The sequence below is a fragment of the Abramis brama genome (genome assembly GCF_963993115.1).
Source record: "Abramis brama genome assembly, chromosome: 24".
Lineage (NCBI taxonomy): Eukaryota > Metazoa > Chordata > Actinopteri > Cypriniformes > Leuciscidae > Abramis > Abramis brama.
In genome coordinates this window covers 22,662,617-22,682,290 of record NC_139986.1, presented here as the reverse complement: position 1 = coordinate 22,682,290, position 19,674 = coordinate 22,662,617, and the positions used below count along the sequence as shown (strand labels likewise).

The window sequence follows — 19,674 nt, the reverse complement described above, 5'->3', positions numbered from 1 at the left end:
ACTATTGTGTTGATATGCGCGAGGGAGAGAGAGCAATGCAGCGCTCGTGTTGTTTGAAGGCGGTGAGAGTGCGCGCGCGCGCGGCCGGGGCTCTCTCACTGTTTGTTCTATGCGCCCTGTCCACTGATCTATAATTAGTTGTTACGACGACTTATTTGTTCCCTCGTTTTAATAAATCGTGGACACGTTGAACTAATTCCCTCCCTCATTTTGATTTAACGAATTACAACGTGGCCAAAAACAGTTTGATACTATTAATTATAGTGAATGCTAAAGACCTATTTTTTGTGAATTGGTGAATATTCAGGTGAATTATTTCGTGGCCACGAATTAATAATAATTATTAAACTGTTTTTCTTACCTGTGAAGATAGCTCTTCAGTGAAGGCCGACTATCTCGTACAGCTTTTTATTCCTTTTTTTTTTTTGTGAATTGGTGAATATTCAGGTGAATTGTTTTGTGGCCACGAATTAATAATACCTCAGCACGATTTACAAGACCCTTCTCGATCGCAGCGGCAACGAGCACTTTGATCACTTGATTTAAAAAACAAAACATTTCAGCGCTAGATCGCCTAAAAAAAAAAAAAAAAAAAAAAAACGAACGAAATGAATGCTCTGCTAGTTAACTGGAGATGTTTTGTTTATTTGTATTGGTATTCGTGCCGCGAGATGTTTCAAAGTGGTGGGGACAATATCGACCTTAGAAAATATGGTGGGGACATGTCCCACCCGCAAATTACGCCTCGGGGTTGCGGCGCGCACACTATATGGTTAACCGAGTATTAACCGCTAAGGGCCTCGGTTAACGGTTAATGAAAAACTTGAAAACGTGCAGCCCTAGTTAGGAATCGATTCCACTTATTGCTTCCTGTGTGCAAATTTTAATGTTATTTTAAACCATTCAGGTGCAAGGAGATGTGAAAGAGAACTGAATTTGGTATATGTGCGTTGCTGCTGTGTTACGAACATAGAATGCCGCCTCTCATAGAACGCATGAATACTGAATAAAGTTCTCTTTCGCTTCTTACGTTTGAATGGACAAATTCACACACAATTAAGTCAAAATATCCTTGTGAACATAGTCTGCTTTGTCTTAAGTGAAGAAAAAAAAAACACGTGTATCAGTATTGGATCAGTGCATTCGGTCTTAAAGTGACAGCAGCCTAATAAACCTGCTGCGGTCTGTCATGTTGATCAAACAACAAAAGAAAAAGAAAATCACTCACTGATCTTGACTGAATAACTTTTGTAACTTTAATAAGGATGAATCTATATTTTATTTATAAAAAGAAAACTATGCAATTTTTTTTTACATTTGATTACATTTCGATTTCTGTACCTGACATTTGTTCAGTTGTATTTATTTGTGCTATTGCTAATTGCTAAAAAAGTCTGAGAAAGTTTGGTTTAGATGAAGTAGGCTATCTGTGATGAACTGTACATCAATAAATCACAACAGTCTCGTGCTAGCACTGCCATTGATACAGCAGCGGAAGGTATTTTAAGCTATGCTATTTGCTTCTGCTTTTCGAAAGTGGAAGTGTGATAAAGGCACGATAGGCTATATAAATTCTCTAATATGGATAAAGGCATATTTTGTACGCGTCACTATACATACAACATATGTCCTTATTAGGAAAAAATATGTAGTTTTAACGAGAAATATATGTTGTTTTAAAGACAAAGATAAAATATATCGTTAAAATGACATAACATCTCGTTATTACAAGAAAAGATGTTGTTTTAATGACATATCTCGTTATTATGGGAAAAAATTTCGTTGAAACGACATACCGGTATCTCATAATTTAGTGGAAAAAATAATATGTATGTGACAGCAATGCGCCACCGTACAAAATAAAGTAAATTACCTTTAGAAAGTAACATTAAAAAATCAAAAAAATTTCAAAAAAATATTATATTGATTACATCGTCAAGCCACCACCAGGTGGTGACAAGTGACTGTTAAAAAATTTATTTGTCACTGAATCATTCATTCAAGAGATTCATTCAGAAAACACTGATTCATCCAGTAATGAAACAAGTGAAGTATTTATGAATGAGTCATTGAATTATTCATTCATTCAAATTTTGTCAATTAGAGAATATCTTAAAAAGTTAGTTTATAACATTATAGTTTAAACTTGTAATGGTAATAATTCTACTACTTATTCTCATTGGATGTGTTATCAATCATTTATAGTAAAATATTGTAAAAGTTTACAATCTCTAGATGTTTAATCAAGTTATGTTCAGTGTAAGAGCCAATGTTTTGCCATCGATAAACATTATCACTTGGCACACAGGCCTTTAAAATGTATTTGTAAATCCTAACGCCATAAACATTGACTTACAATTAGGCGAAAATGGCGAAAACTAAAAAATGTCTTGACCGACCACCGAGCCTCATTAGCCGGTTGAAACCGGTTAACCGATTAGTTTAAAATATGCTACGCTATTTGAAATAACAGCCATTTCGAGCCGCGCCTGCAATTTCGCAACTTTTCGCATCTCTCTGCCTCTCTGCCTCCCTGCCTCCCGGCCCTTCCACTCACGTCACTTTTTTTTAAATCCCCTACAGCGCGAAACATGAGTCCCGCAAACGCGGCGCCGAGGAGCTTGTATGTAATCGGACGGAGGACAAATGACTCCTTAGTTTCGAAATGGTTTGGGTACAAGGTGATCGCGTTGAAAATAAAGGCGTTTGTCTAGCGTTAGAAGCTCATTTGAAACATTGCCGCGCCTCATTTAAGAAAATGACAGCTCCGAAGAGACGCCGCTTTAGTTTGAGGTATAGTGCTAACAATAATAAAGAAATATGATGACCATCATCACCTTACATCATAGATGATGTGCTACTACTGTATTTAAGCACTGTATCACACAAGTTGCAACTTACATCTGTGTCATTCTTTTTGGTGAAATGGTCCCACACACTACTTTTCTTTGCACGCTTCATCCTGTCGTCTGCCCTGGCTCTAACCTCGAGTGTTTTAGCCTGTAGCCTTTACTTTTCGCAAACCTTGTGAGGGCGCGAACCCAAGCGCTGTGACCTCGCGCCAAACATTTTTATTGGTTTATTAAGTACAAACAGGCGAGTTATGAAAAATTGAGTGTGAGGGATTTGTTCACTTCACACAAAAAGATCTTGGAATGAGATGGCTAACTGTAGTAGCGTTAAGTCCACTGTCTATAATAGCCTAATTTAGAGATCACTTTTTTTTTTAACCGACTACCGACAACTTTGATCGGTTCACGTTTATACGGTCAACCATCGGTCAAACGGTCATCGGTTAACATCCCTACTTACAATACCACATTTTGAGTTGATACTTAACATCAGAAGCTTTAGAGTTTTCTATAAAATCATATTTGCTATTTTAGCTCTGTCACCATTCATTGTCAGATAGGCCTATCCTATTGCAACTTGATGAAAGAAAGATCAAAGTTAAATTTAAAAAGTAGTCAGTAACATTGACTAAACGTCAGAAATCATGAGAATCTCACTGAACCGTTAGCACACAGGGCCAGAGGTAACAGTGAAATACAGTGAAAGCTTCCCTTTCTTGTACTGTAGATTCTCCTGCTAACAGTAAGTGGTATAAACTGACATGTGATTCTCACATGGCTAGTACAGCTTATTAACCACATGGTTGTGAGATGCATTACAGCATTGCACTCTGAAACTCAGACCTAACTAACCGTATAATAACTGGGAAATTGGATTATCTGGACATGTCATTAATTCCTGTGTGTTCACTGCTTCGTGGATCACAATACTCTTTTACAAAAATGAGAGCTGAATGCCAAAAAAATGCAGCTGTCTATGGCACAACCCTTAAGGCATGCATATATCATTAAAACACTTCAAAATAGTTTTAAAAGGAATCCTATATACCACTGAAATGATTGCCAACTATTCTGCTGTGCTTCAACACTTTTCCGTAACACACAGCATTTCTATTTAACTAGTGGAAATGATTTTTTTTATGGCAGCATTCCAAGAACACTTTCCTGATCCTAACAACCAGTATCCACACACACACACACACACACATATGTTCAAAACAGCATACTACTCTCATTATTTTTCCAAGTATGCATACTGTGCACAGTAAGTGAACTTTCTACACAGAATTGACTTAACTGTCAAACTAACTGACAGGCGACTTGAATATTTGCGTGCATACTTCCCTGCATACTCTGTAAAGAACGGTTAATGCCTTCTGGGGAAAAAAGTCAAATTTGTGTCAAATTTCAGAAATGTGCATTAGGCCTTGAAGTGTAAATGTAGCCTAATAGACCTGATTCTGTCTGTAATGATGTTAATATTAATCAAGCCACTATATTAACAATAAACTTCTTTGTTTCTTATTGTTAACTTCAACATTTACATGAAAAACTTGCAGCAAAGTTTAATAGTTGAAAATGTTACACTGGCCATTGCTTGTTACTTTATTATGTTAATATATAGGCTACATTGTGTTTTTATTATTATTATTTAGCTAATTAATGAGGGTGTCCAATATTAGTTTTTGCTTTGGTTTTGTAAAAAGAATTACTGTTATCAATATCAGCAAGGGAATTTTGGCAACATGCTACAATTTATCAACAATTTAAACATAACGATCACTATAAAAAGTGTATTAAAAATGTTCATTAAAAATGGAAGAAATGTATGTCACTTGCTGAATAAAACACGCAATGTAATTAACTAAATAACATTGCAGCACAAATATTTAGATATTTTGTGTTGCACACTGTGCCACATACTCATTTTTTTAAAAAGTATGCAAAATATAGTGTATACTGCACAGTATGCACTACTCTGGTATTTCGACACAGCCACACACACACACAATAACAGCAAGAATGTTGCATATAGGTTACTGACCACATAAAAACAGTCTGTTGTGGTTTGTTTGAACTGTAAGTTAATTTTCATGAAAGACTGGTATAAGAAGGCAAGATAACCGAAATATATTTCAACAAGTGACTTAAGAATAAACTTTGACCTGAAACACCAACTACTGACTGACTGAACTTTCATAGCTCCAGAAAAGCAACAATGTAAACACAAGGCTATTGTTATAACGGGAAGTATGGATATCCTAATCAAGAAGGATACATAAAAAGTTGAGGATTTTCACACGAAAATGCGGCGATTTAAAACTAAGAAGTGATTGAAGGCATCTTTCACCACAGCATTCATGTTTCATATCTCAGATCATACTAACGCACATCAGACAGGCAATGATAGTAACATTACGGGTTCATTTAACCGATGTTATGATAGAGAGGGTTTATACCTCGATATCAGGCAGCTCCTTGCTCAGCATTCGTGCCATATTTCCTTCAAATTCAAAACGAAGATGAAATAAAGCCAGAGCAATACAAGTGTTCGTATTCCGACGATATAGTCCGCTTTCCAGCCGCACAGGTTTACTTCCCGAGTTTATGCGTCGTCTTTCTTGGCAAACTACAGGATATCCTTCCTTTCGCGTATATAGTGAGAATGGCTGAAAATCGTCCACTGCGACATCGAATTGACAGTTAAAGCAACCGCATGTCTAGAGCTCACAAGGTGCTGTCAAGGGTCTTTCACAGACAGATAAAGTTTGTTGACGCTAACTTTTTGCACAACGCACGGCGGCGCGTGAAGTGAAGACGCGTGCTTGATAGCAGGTCTCGGTCAAGACCAATGTAATCACACGGCACGGGTAACTTTGATTCCGATATTCTGATACATTTTGTCTTTTAAATAGATAATAGATCATGTTTTATACTCACTGTTGTTGAAATTGTCTAAAGTATAGACAGATAGATAGATAGATAGATAGATAGATAGATAGATAGATAGATAGATAGATAGATAGATAGATAGATAGATAGATAGATAGATAGATAGATAGATAGATAGATGTTTTCCTACGGTTAGCATAAGTAACCTTTATCATAAGTTCAGAAAATTACAAGCATCTGCTTTCACACTAATTATGCATGTATGTGAAATACAATACAATACATGTGTTTAGTCTGTTTACACAAATGTATTTTTATCCCTCGGACTGACCTGTAAAATGCAGATGATCCCTAAAGGGGTTTGTTAAATCTAGTACAACACACACATCTTGTATTGATCATCTTGTGACAGAAGCTTCTGCATGTCCGATAGTGTTTCAATGGTGATGCAGTTCTTATAATGAAAGCAGAGGATGTTAACCTTCATTTGCACAGTGACTCGATGTTTGCAGAGAGAGAAATCATCGAATATTGTGTCATTTTTTTTTATGTCTGCCCTTCAAAGCATTTGATCATTTTGATATGTAGCTCATTACTGTGACCTTTTAAAGGCTTTTTATATTTTCCAAAACAGTAACACTAATGACTAACTAGTACTGTAAGTATTTAAGGTGAAGTAACATCACCGATTTGAGATGCTGTTTAAAATCATGCTAAAAATGAATGTCTTTACAGAGGTTGTTTATATTGATCATCTCAGTCATCTTTTGTTCTCTGGGCTTTTATCTTGACAATACTGTATGTGTGTTTATTGGTAAATAATTGTAACTGTGGCTCTGAAAAGCAGCGCAGTTATTGGGGTCGATACTGCAGCAGTGAGACAGTTAACTGCAAGTTCAGAGTGACTTGGCATTTTAAACAGGACTGCCATGTTTGTGGTTGTGCCATGATTAAAGATCAGGTCAGAAATTAATTCATCACCTCACCTTCTGAAAGTCAGTGGGGTACAATGTTGTTTTGGACCCCATTGACTTTTATTGGATCCACAAAAAAAACTTTCACTTTAATTTTGACAGCATTTCCATTATTTGGGTGAACTGTCCCTTGAGTGAGAAGAAGCCACAAAATGAAATCCTATAGAATCATCCCAGATTTGTACTATTACTCAATTACATTTCCGGGACAAGAAACATATTTCTTTACTCCTTACAATTACATTTAGCCTTTCAAAGTAAATATTTTCTCTTTTTGTAAATCTTGCTATAGCTGACAAGCCTAATACACTCCAGACAATTTTATTCAACTTTTACAGCCAATGAAATTCATTTTAGTCTAAAATGTAATTGATCACAGCAATGGTCATTTGTCTTTGTGAAGAATCTCTCATCACTCATAGTTTTTGACCTAAAGATATTAGTGGGTGGTAGAACTAAAACATCACAATATGAATAATCATACTGACTATTTTAGATGGAAATTCAAATATAATTTACATTTTGCTGCATAAACTTGTATAAACCAATAATGCCTGTCACAGGCATCGGCAGTAGAGAGCAGATCTCAGTATTACACTGATGATTATTCACTGCTCGGGCCATTTCTGGTCATGAGGTGAAAGACTGCTTGGTAATATAATGTTATGATAATCTAGATGGTTCATAATGGGCCTCAGCAACATTTACTGTGAGTGTGCATATGGATATGTCTCCGTCCACAGACAGATATAGGGAATCGCTGTGGTGCTGGATAAATGCTGTCATTTATTCTGTAAATGAAAGAGCATTCACAATCAGCTGAGTAATGCATGATCCTTTATTGTCTCAACAACATTATTCTGAACGCAGTGTGTGGGAGACTACATTGTCAGGTTTTGGCTTGGGAGTGTGTTTAAAAAGATTAGCTTCAAATGGGATTTGCTTCATGTATGACCATGTCAAATCCAATTCCCCAATGACCGTTTCACACGTCAAGAATAATCCTTGATTTAAAGCCCTTGTTCTCGCTTTAAGATTTCTTAGTCATATTGCCATCTGTTACACACACACACACACATACCCTTAAAAAATGTAACTTTGCTTGGAAAGGAGAATGCTTTCTAATCATTTTGGATTAAAATTATACATACATGATAACAATACATGCACGATCCTGATAACAATGATTGTTAATCACAATTATTATTATTAGGATTATTAAACCGTTGTACTTAACATTTATATTGAATATTTCATATTACTCAGAGGAACATTTTATTGCTGTATCAAAGTTGTTTCATATAAGTATCAACTTTAACTCAAATATTTCTCCCAAAAAAGGGGATTTTTCACAATGAGAACTGTTCCAAAACTGTTTCCTATCTGCAAAGTGTGTTTCACATGTGTGTTTTTTTCTGTAAGGGTTTAATTACTATGCTTTATATGAGAAACATTAAAGTAATAAAGAGATATTAATCTCGTTTGTGATTCTTTTGTATATTCATTATGGCATACTTGATCTAGAAGATGCGTTTACCATACATGGCATCAAACATCACGCATTTAATTTGCATGGCAAATTGTCAGCTTTAAAACTAACAAGACTGAAAATTTCATCCCATCAATAATGCATGATATTTACAGGCTGGTGCTGGGCAGAGAAGAGCCCAGGGACGTGGTTTTCCCCTCGACTTCATTTGGCTGTGTGACAGGATCCATAACCCTCTCTGAATCCTATCAAATGATGTGGTATGAAGTGTCATCTTCTCTCTGAGCGCTTCTGAGGAGTTTCATCTCTGCAGGGAACTGTCATCAGGTTCCTCTTCCTTTCTCTCTCTTCCATTCCCATCAATTGGATGGGCTATCAGACACGTCCAATCAGAAAACAGTTCCATTGGTCAGGCTGAAGGTGATCAGCAGGTGAAGTTGCGGTGTGTGTGTTCTTGCTGCTTTCTATGGTTTTGTATTATCTCAAAAGACAGGAATGCAACCTTGGAAAATAAAGTACTTCATAATAGTTGTAAAAGACTTACATGAATTCATAAATTCAACTTCTAGGGTGTACGTGGGAGTTAAATATTTTTCATGTACAATATTCATCACCATCAGTTCAAACAGTTCTCAAGCAATACATTCGACCAAAACATTCTTGTTTTTCTTACATATATCATGTTTATTCATCTCCAGCATTTATATTCAAGTACGTTCAAAAATATGAAAAAAAAAAAAAATCTGTTTGTTATGAAAGATTAATCCCCAGTTGCTGGTGTATTTTGCATGAATTTGTCGTGCCTTGAGGACAAATCTATCCCATACAAATTTACATCCTCGTAGGGTAATAAATCTCTCCACACAGCAACAATCTCGCAAAATCATTAATGTTTTTGTCCTCTCTTATCAATTCCATTTTCTGGAGTAACTGAACAGTAATCTAATTGGTCCGGTGACCCTTTGCATAATTAAACGTTATCAAAGTGATCTGTCGGCAACTGGCAGAGAACAGATGTTGCTTTTCAGTGGAGTAATCAGTCATCGACCCCTGGCCTGAGCCAATCACAATTACCTTGATTTGTGCTGTCCAAAGTGTGAGACCCCATGTCCTAAGTCACTCAGAAACCAACGAATGGATCAATAACCCCCTCAGTAGCTCCGCCCATCTCATTCTCACTCTGTGACTTAGGGTTTAATACATTACATACGCCATTTCATTTTACAACAGTCAGAAATTACGCACTTTACCACAGCCAAAAATGAAACCCTGGTGTGATTGCTCTGTTAGTGCGGTTCATTTGAATAAGTGGTGCGCACCAAACAAGTCGACCGAGGCCACCAAAAAAATGGGTCTTGGTCCGCTTCCAAATGAGCTCTAGTGCGGTTCGAATGAAATATGAACGCAGCACAGACCAAAAACGGGAAATTATGTCACAAGATGTCACAAAGGACCTCTTTTGCCTGTGAAATTTCACTAATGCGACAGCACCTTTAGGCCTGATGTGAGCACTCAAACAGCAACACTGTGGCCCCATCCCAAATTCGGACTTGCGGTCTTTGCTTCACAACACCGTATAGGTGTGGTCACATTTATCATTGCTCAGTGAAAATAAGCAGACAAAGTCCAGTCATTTCAATAGGAATCTGCGTAATTGGGAGTTTCGCATGAGGGCAGAATTGTCCTTGTGCAGATTTTGCTTGTGTCAAATTGGTCACATGAATTTATAGTGTTGCTTGCTTCTATTTGAGAGGTGCTTCATGCATCGTTACACTACTGACAACAAACAATGGACCTTTTCGCCTGAGAAATTTCTGCAAATGTGACCGCAACTTACAGGTAGTTTTGTAACATTTGAATTAAAATACTTGTTTTACTTTGAATTTGTAACAGTGACAAAGGAGAATACAGTAAATTGGAATGTATTTTCTCACTTGTGTGTTTTGTCAAATTTTAGGTTTAGGAAGAGTGCTGGCTCATCTTGCATGCAAAGAGGAATCAAACATAATTGGAGTGCTGTGTACCTGTTACTACCTGTTTAAAATCCTCCGAGTGAAAGCTGAATCGTCAAATCATTTCTGTGTGCCTATAAAATCCTGATGTGATCCCGTAAATTCAATGGCTTTCTTTTGTACACTTTCCACAGCTGCACTCACCATTCAAAGAATCAATAAAAGACCTTGAAGAAATTATGCCAGCTGATATGATGTAATCTTTTATTGTTGGCTAGATAATGCCAAGGCTGTACGTGACTGAATCACTCTGTACTCTTTTATTCTCTCTCTTTCTATCTCTCGCTCTTTATCTCTCTCTCTCTCTCTCTGTGCTATGGATGCCCTAGCATCTCTCAAACAACCTGAAAACACACTCTTCCTCCTCTTTCGCTTCAGTTTCATCAGCAGTGCCTGGATAAAAGGGCCTCAGAGGCAGAATAATTAGATCAAACAATAGATTTAGGATTCAATACAAAATAAGAACATCTTCTGTGTTTTTGGAAAGGTTTGCCCTCATTCAGCGGCTACTTTGAGCTTCTCCCGTCCAAAAATACGGGTTAGTGCTGGCTTGGCTCACAACGGTCCATTGCATGGTTTTAGGGAAAGTAATGACAGCTGGAAGCTTTAAAGTCTTTAGGAGGAAGGCATGAGCTCTTGCCGGGCTGTTTGAGAATCTGAAGATAGCCAAATAATGGTTTGAAATCAACGGCATGAACAATTCTGAAAAACAAGGCAGAGTTAAGGTTAGCTCAAAGCATCAAAAGTTACTAAAAGTAAAATAATTTTGGGCAAACAAATAAAAACAACAAAATAAATCATACAGTATAAAAAAAAAAAAAAGATTAGATGTGAGTTAGAGCCTAAACATATACAATTTAAAAACTGACCTTACATGTGATTAAAATTTGCACATTAGCGTATTAGATTTGACACGTCCAGATTCTTTCAAAAGATTTAATCCACAAACAATTTACACCTGGTTCCACAGACAGGGCTGTGGAACTTGACGCAGAACGTCATTGACAAACACGGTTGCCCAGTCCTGTTTGTTTGAACCGCGAGAGGCGTCAATTGCCATCATTACGTTGTGCGTCAAGTTCAAGGTTTATTCTTTGGGCGTAAATCGATGCGTATGGCCGTCTGCCGGAAACTAGTTATTTTAGTCGATAAAGTTTTAAATATGGATATTTTTCTTACACAAACGCATCGCTTCACTTCTTAAGGCCTTTATTAACCCCAGCACTTTAGATTGACTTCCAAAGACATACACCCATTCACTCCCATTATAAAGCTTGGAAGAGCCAGGACATTTTTCAATATAACTCCAATTGTATTTGTTTGAAAGAAGAATGTCATATATGGCTTCAGGGTGAGTAAATCATGGGCTAATTTTCATTTTTGGGTGAACTATCCCTTTAATGTAAAGGAATGCAAGGCGACAATTTGATCATAATTGATTTATACTAATAAACAAACAAGAAATATATATTTAAAATCTAAATAAGTGGTATTTGCACTATACTTAACATTATGATATCTTTTATTTACCATCGGTTTTTGCTGAACAGACATGGACAGCCAGCACACGTGTATTTCTACCCAATTTTCTTTTTTGTGCACATATGACTTGGACAGAGTATGCTCATGCATTAGCAATACTAGATAAACATCTCAGCACTCTCTAATGTCTCGCGTGAATTCATGTGAGAAAACGTTTTTTTGTTGTGCAGGGTTGACGCTTGGCCAAAGATCTTAGTTTGTGCACCAGACAAGAAGATGACAGATGACAAGAAAACTTGTTGTGTAGTAAGTCGCACCATGGCAATTCATGTAGTCTCACTGACCAGTAGTGTGAGCTAAGTTTGCTCTTAAACTGGCGTTAATCGAAAAAATCGTTAGCATCGGACGTCATAGACCTTATTCACGGCAGCGTCATTGATTTTTAACGGAAATGAAAGTGAGGTTGTGAGAGACGCATCTTCAATGGTTTACTGTTATTTTATGGGGGGGGTTTTTTGTTGTTGTTGTTTTTTTGTTTTTTTGTGATTGTTCAGCTGACGAAACACTGCAAAAATATCTTTCCAAGAAATTTCAGAAGACAAATAACTCCAGACAATATAAGCTGTTTATAAATTATTTATAAACCAAGGAGTTTTATTCATCTTTTTACAGCGGATGCCATTGAAAACATGATACAATTTTTTATTTTTATTTTAAACACGCTACTCTGAATAAGGTCTTGCTTCTCTGAACGAGGAACGTTTTTATGTTTAAAGATTTGTAGTGAAGTTATTATGAATGTATTTAGGTGAAGACTAATGTACTTAAGTATGTAACGAAGTAAAACTAGGTATTTTCTCAAGTATTCGCATGTGCCTTTGCATTGGCTATTTGCATGGCTTTGTTTCTGGTTAGCAGATTATGAACAACAACCACTGAAACTTTTTATTTTTTAATATCTATAATGGAAGTCAGTCAGGATTGTAATTGTGGGTGTAAATGTGTTCTTTTAGGAATCAGGTGTCATTGTGGAAATTCCCCAAGGATCCCAGAGTGTGGCATCTAATCAACAATCATCATACTGTAGTGAGTAAAACCTGTCTTGGGCCTGTTCTACATTCCTGACACTTTCATACTTCACACATTGACTTCATTCATTTTATGGACCTCTGTAGTTCGCATACCATACAGAAACAAAGACATTGTATGCAAACAAATTGTATGAAATTCTCCTAAAATGTAACAGATCCATATGGAAATGTTATTTGATTTCAAAACCTATCAGCACAAACATCAAATTACAACACAATTAACATTTACAAACCAATACAACACAATTTTAACACTCTCAAACAAATATTAATTCATGCACACACACACACACAGAGAGAGAGAGAGAGAGAGAGAGAGAGAGAGATATGCTTGCTGAAATGTTCCCTTGCCAAATCAAACACCACTCCAGAGAAGAGCAGCAGTCAGATTACCAGATAGTTCAGTGTCCCAGCATCATGATGAAACTTCACGGAAATAACCTGCAACATCTGCACCGTGGCCACTGCTGCGGAGCAAATGCATCTTTGCCTCGCACTCATCGCTGCACTCATCGCTGCACTCTCTTGCCCCAGTGCATTCTGGGGGTTTGGGTGACAAAAGGCACAAACAAGAATTTCAGTCTAGCTTTGTCCTTTTATAAAGATGTCACAGCCCATTCTCTAAAACCTTGTGAGCTGCATACCTAGACAGCATTTTGAGTTTCTATTAAGACTTAATTTTGGTTTAAAAAGGCACAATATCATAATGTTAAATCTGCAGATGCTTAGCAACAAAACATTTTATGATAAACAATGCTACACTCTTATAAATAAAGGTTCTTTGTTGACATTGATGGTGAAACTTTAACATCCATATAACCTTTCTATTGTACAAAAGGTTCTTTATTGTGGAAAAAGGTTCTTTAAAATGTTCTGTTTACTGAAAGGTTCTTTGGAGAACCAATAATTGTTGTTCTATGTCATCACTCTGAAAACCCTCTTTTGGAACCCTTATGTTAAGCTAAAAGTGTTTGATTTACTAAACAGTTAATGCAGGTTTTTTTTAAAGGATTATAGTTTACTTCAAAATGAAAATTCTGTCATCATTTATAAGATATTTTGAAGAATGTCGGAAACCAAACAGTTGATGGACCCCAATGACTTCCATAGTATTTCTTTTCCTACTATGGAAGTCAATGGGGTACATAAACTGTCTGGTTACTGATATTCTTCAAAATATCTTCTTTTGTGTTCGGCAGAAGAAAGAAAATCATACAGGTTTGAAACAACTTGAGGGTGAGTAAATGACGACAGAATTTTCATTTTGAAGTGAACTAATTCTTTAACTTTTATTTTTCTACACTAGTTTGCAAGTTGCAACTGGCATTCTGTTGCACTAGGAAATTCCAACTTTTGAACAGAATGCAAAATAAGGTAGAATTGCACGAATCCCTTGTAGATGGCACAATCCTAAAATGCATTGCAATAAGCTTGGTGTTAAAAACAATATTTTGGAACATAGAAATTCTGATTATAGCCTAAATATAATTATATTTTATTTAATATAAAAAGTATTAATACAAACGATTCAAAATAATGTATTTTTGTGCTTATAAGTGCAACACGCTAGTAAAATTCAATTAGGGTGCCGCCTTAGGGCCGGTTCACACAGAATGCTTTATTGCTGTTAAAAACACGAGACGCAAGTCAGTAGAATGAAAATAAAGTGCAAGGTCAAGAGATGCGTTCAAAAAAATGTTTTTAACAACTTTTAACTTAAGCACCGCATTTTTAGAATGCTGTGTCATGTGCGAGACGCTGCAAAAGACTCGAGCGCAACGGTTAAAGATGTCTGTCTAACGTGTTTACATTGAAAACATAATCGAAAAGTGGCACAGTGGAATGTAAAAACACGATTTGTTTGTCTAATCTGTTTTTATTTTAAATTTCATGTTGAGTCTAAATGAGGGCCGGTCATTTAAGTCAGACCTAATCTGATGTGTGAACGGCCCTTTAGAAGACAGCTGTCTATGGAGACAGCAACACAGCTCACTCAGTTTCGGAACAAAGCTATTATGTGGAATAAATGTATCAGTTATGAACATTTGTCTGGGAGCTTCATGGATTCCTCAGGTTTACACTTTACTCCCATAATGCCTCAGAGACCAAAGAAACTTTAATTACAAATCAAGCAGCACGGGCTGTTGCCAATGAAACGGCCGTTCTATGCGCACACTCCAAAAAGAAGTGTTATTCTTAATTGCAGGTCAGCATAAAACTGATGTGTCAGCTGCTGTGACTGCTAATTAATTCTGCTCACAAACGAAGCCAGAGACAATCTCCATCTGCTGATGTTTAACCTGGAAAAGAGTGGCATGTTGGATTGTCATGCTCTTATTATGATAGAGTGCTCGTCTACGATTATGACTTTTAATGGAACAAGGAACACTGATGCACTTTCTTGTAAGTTACATTATTTTCTTATTTAGGGGATATCATAGTCCATATATATATATATTGTGTGTGTGTGTGTGTGTGTGTGTGTGTCAACTAGCCTTAGTTTCCCCCTATAATGTTTCTTAAAAACACTGTGAAACATCTTCCATGCCATATTTGACTACTGTATTCAAAGTGAAAAATTCAGCTGGAAATGGTATAGGATTTTATCGTATTACAACAGCAGAAAAGACTACAACATTTCTGAGAAAAGCATACATTTTTCTTTAGAATAATAAAAAAAGAAATGGTCGGCACCGTTTTTTATTCAGTTTACAAAAGCGGAATTATAAATGAAAATGATTCTTTAGAATAATCATGGAACATAAAGGAACAATTATTAAAGTTAATCGGTTCATTTTAAATTTAAAGTCTAAATGAGGGCCGGTCATTTAATTCAGACCTAATCTGATGTGGGGTTAGTCGTGTGGGCACATGGTCTTTCAGAAGAGGGAAATCAGCCCCCATAATGCTTCTGTCTGAGAAAACAGGCATCATCAATAATGAATTACTAAACAAGGCCATCATTAAGTGCATCCCACTGTCTGTCCAGCTCAGGGATGGGCCGGGGTGTTCAGACAGCATGACTCATGCACGGACTTGCAGAGATTAGGCTGAGAAATAGAGAAAGATTTAGATCGAGAGAGAGAGAGAAAGGAAGAAAGAGGAAAGGGTTCAGGGTGGAGGCAGTGTGTGTGTGTGAGAGAGAGAGAGGGAGAGAGGGCTGCCATTAGAGTTTATTCAAGTTAAGAGTCACAATGACAGTCTCTGCTCAATAGAGTAGAACCAGAACACATAAAACACTCCGTTTCGTGTCTGTGTACATCTCTAAAGCCTGAGAGAGAAACAAGATCTTCTAAGTGATCTATCTATCTGTCTGCCCGTCTGTCCATCCATCCATCAATATAAAGCAAAAAATCCAGGATAAAGAGGTGCTGTCTGTATATCTATTTATCTATCTATACTTCTATTTACCTATATATCCATCTATCTATCTATCTATCTATCTATCTATCTATCTATCTATCTATCTATCTATCTATCTATCTATATCCATCCATCCATCTATCTGTCTATACATCCATCCATCGTCTAATTGAAAAAATTAAGTAAGTGGATTTGTCAAGTTCAAATAAATATATATATATTTTTAAATTAAAGTTTATTAAAAGTTTATTACTTATTTTGAGGCAACAGGCTTCCTCACTTTTTTAAGTTAAGTGAACTGATCCATTTTTACAGTCCATCTATCTATCTATCTATCTATCTATCTATCTATCTATCTATCTATCCATTTACCTATCTATATATTCATCCATCTGTCCATCTATCTATTTATATATCATCCATCCATCCATCCATCCATCCATCCATCCATCCGTCTATCATCCATTCATCCATCAATCCATCCATCTATTTGTATATCCATTAATCCATCCATCTATCTATATATCCATCCATCCATCTGTATAAAGTTAAAAATTCAGGATGAGTAGGTGTTCCGAATTTTTTTTAAATCCAAATGTGTTTTTCACATGGAGTGTTTTTTTCATTAATTTATTTCCTATTTATTTAAACATTCTTTAATATTTGAGAACTGTGGTAGCAAAAAGGCGACAGAATAACAAATATAGCACTGATAAAAGGGACGAGTGCAGATGGAGTGAGATCTCGCAGGGTCAGATGGAGGACAGACGTTCAGAATAACACCTCTGAGTCCAGTGAAGATCATTCCGACAGACAGCCGGATATCACAGTCAGTTGCTTATCGCAGGACCTTGAAAATACCAGGGAAAAAAAACCCAGCCCCTCTTTCTCGTTCACCTTCAAAGTGGGTCTAATACGGCCTTAAAGAATACTTGATATTCTCCTATTGGTATTTGTAGATGGGGGTGCTGCTCACACATTCAGTCGGCGTGGAGGAAAGGTTGTGTCTTGGGACTCAATAGATTAGTAAGTCTGGGGACAAGTGCCTGGATGCCCCTGTTTAGCATGTGAATGACACACCAGTGTGTGTTATTGGCTTTGGTCGTAGGAGCCAGGACAGTGGAGAGACCATTCAAAAGCAATTGTATTTGCATTAAATATGTATCAATGAAATATCATGTTACATGAGGTAGCTGTAAACTCTATTCGGAAAGGTGATGTTCTGCTGTCCCTGGACAAAAAAAAACTAAAAATCCTCTGAGAAATAAACAGATCCAGGATGTAGAAACATTTAGGATTATGTACTAGTTATAGTTGTTGCGGTTATATCACGATCTTTTGAATGATCTCATCTCAATATAGCGAATCTTAAAACCCCATGATTGGTCTTTGTATTCTAGCCTTTGAATCTACAGCTCAACAGAAAAAGATCCATATTTTACCAGGGTGTGCACTCAATATGAAAAGATTAAATGGTTGCCTATCGTGAAATAATGGCACATCTTGCAAGCTGATTCGTGAAAAAAAACAAAAAAAACAAAAAACGTTTATTTTCCGTGAATCAAATCCATACAGTAGCCTAGTCAGTTTCCCGAGCGACTCTTTTAAAAACGGGTTAATTTTAGGAAATCAAAATCATAGAGCACAAACAGTGCAGATTCATGAACACTCTCTTCAACCAATTGTTTTAGTGAATCAACAACATGTAATGAAACCAATGTAATCCATTCATGAACAAATTACTCTTTTCAGTGAACCGTTAACAATGCTAGACAAGTGTAGTCCCACTACATGAATTTTTTTCATTCTGTCCTTTTACATGCCACGTATAAGAATGACAATGCATTTGACTTCTAAATATAAACCTTCAAATCTATTTTCAAAGACACTCATTTAAGACAGAATTGAACAAACAACCAAGCATAAACACAATGAAATGAAACACGAGACAAAACACAAGCACTAGCGCTGCTAATGCTGATGGACAGCGAGCAGGAGTCTTGAATTGAACACTGAGTGCTCTGTGAATTTGTACCGAGGCAAGCAGACAGTAGATGCTTTCCTGCGCTCTGCTTGAACCTAAAATGAAAGTTTGCTCTTTGCTTTTGACAATGAAGCTCTCCGTGAAGATTGAACGCCCTGCGTTTCCAGGAGGTGGGGACCTGAGAGCTTCACTCTGAAGGGGCCTCTCTTGGGGGTAGCCAGCATTTAGAAGGTCTGATTAATCATAGTCTCTCTCTCTCTCTCTCTCTCTTTGAGGTGATAGCTCAGAGAAAGCAGGAGGCCTGGCCCTCGTTACGTGTGCGTCCGGGGAGAGACAGCAGTTTACAGAGCTGCATGTGAGCAGGAGAGATGAATGAACGGCACGGTGAAATAATCAATTATCACTCTCTTCACCACTGGAAACAGACCACACACACTCACTGCAAAAATTATTACGGGTTTTTTGTCTTTGTCTCTTTAGTAATATATTATATCTAATATTTAACTTGTTATTTCTGTAAAGTAAATCCCCCAAACAAGATAAATCAAGACTGAAATAAATAAATACTTTTTTTCAGCAAGGATGCATTAAATTTATCAAAAGTGACAGTAAAGACATTTATAATGTTTCAAAAGATTTCTGTTTCAAATAAATGCTGTTCTTTTGAACGTTCTTTTCATCAAAGAATCCTGACATTTTCTTTATCTGTGTTTCCACAGAAAATATTAAGTAGCACAACTGATTTCAGTATTGATAATAATAGTAAGAATTTTGAGCATTAAATCAGCCTATTAGAATGCATATTAGCATATTTCTGAAGTATCATGAATGTAATGATACTGAAATATTACACTTTAAAATATATAAAATTGGGAAAAAGTTACATTGTACAATATTACTCATTTTACTGTATTTTTGATCAAATAAATGCAGCCTTTGTGAGCATGAGACTTTAAGAGATGTTCAAAAAATCTTACCGACCACAAACTTGGGAGGAAGTAAATTTACTTGCGAGTCAAAATTGTATAGAATATTAGGATTTTTTTTTTTTTGCTTACCCACATTTTCTTGTGATGATAATTTATTTTGTTATTACCCTTAAAACTATTTTAAAAGACAAAACTATTTGTCAAAGTGTAAATATCATACACAATGTTGCTTCCAAGTACATTTTTCTGGTTTTAACGATATGTTTCCTAGTGAAAAAACCCTATACCAAAATGTATTTAAAATACATGTATTTCATTCTAAGTATTGGCTACTAAAAAAAAACATGACCATATTTACTGACATGTATCACTTGAGACTTTATTCGGAGTACTTCTTTATTGCACAATGCACATTTCTTAATATTAAGCCTAAATGTGTTTTAATATCACTATTAGTGAGGATAGTGTGATCTCTGTCTTTAAATGCAAGATATTTAAAGTGTACCTAAATTATACTTGCAATAGTTTCACTTTAGCACAATCAAATATACTTAAGTAGATCTTTAGTTGCACCTCAGCACTATTTCCGGATAACTGAAGTGCATT

At 36.3% G+C, this 19,674-nt stretch overlaps 1 protein-coding gene across 3 annotated transcripts in view; it reads right to left on the bottom strand.

Moving 5' to 3' along the window:
* dpyda (dihydropyrimidine dehydrogenase a) overlaps positions 1–5,702 on the bottom strand; it is a 174,958-nt gene extending 169,256 nt beyond the window's left edge. For 2 of the 3 annotated variants that reach the window (XR_014604526.1, XM_084103110.1), the window contains exon 1: positions 5,312–5,533. Coding sequence is in view for 2 of the 3 variants with exons in the window: in XM_084103110.1 (XP_083959236.1) it covers positions 5,312–5,350 (39 nt within the window). In the remaining variant the exon portion in view is untranslated. Of the gene's footprint in view, positions 1–5,311 lie in introns of all 3 variants that reach the window. The other variant, XM_084103109.1, reaches the window with a different exon arrangement.
* Between the last annotated feature and the right edge of the window lie 13,972 nt (positions 5,703–19,674).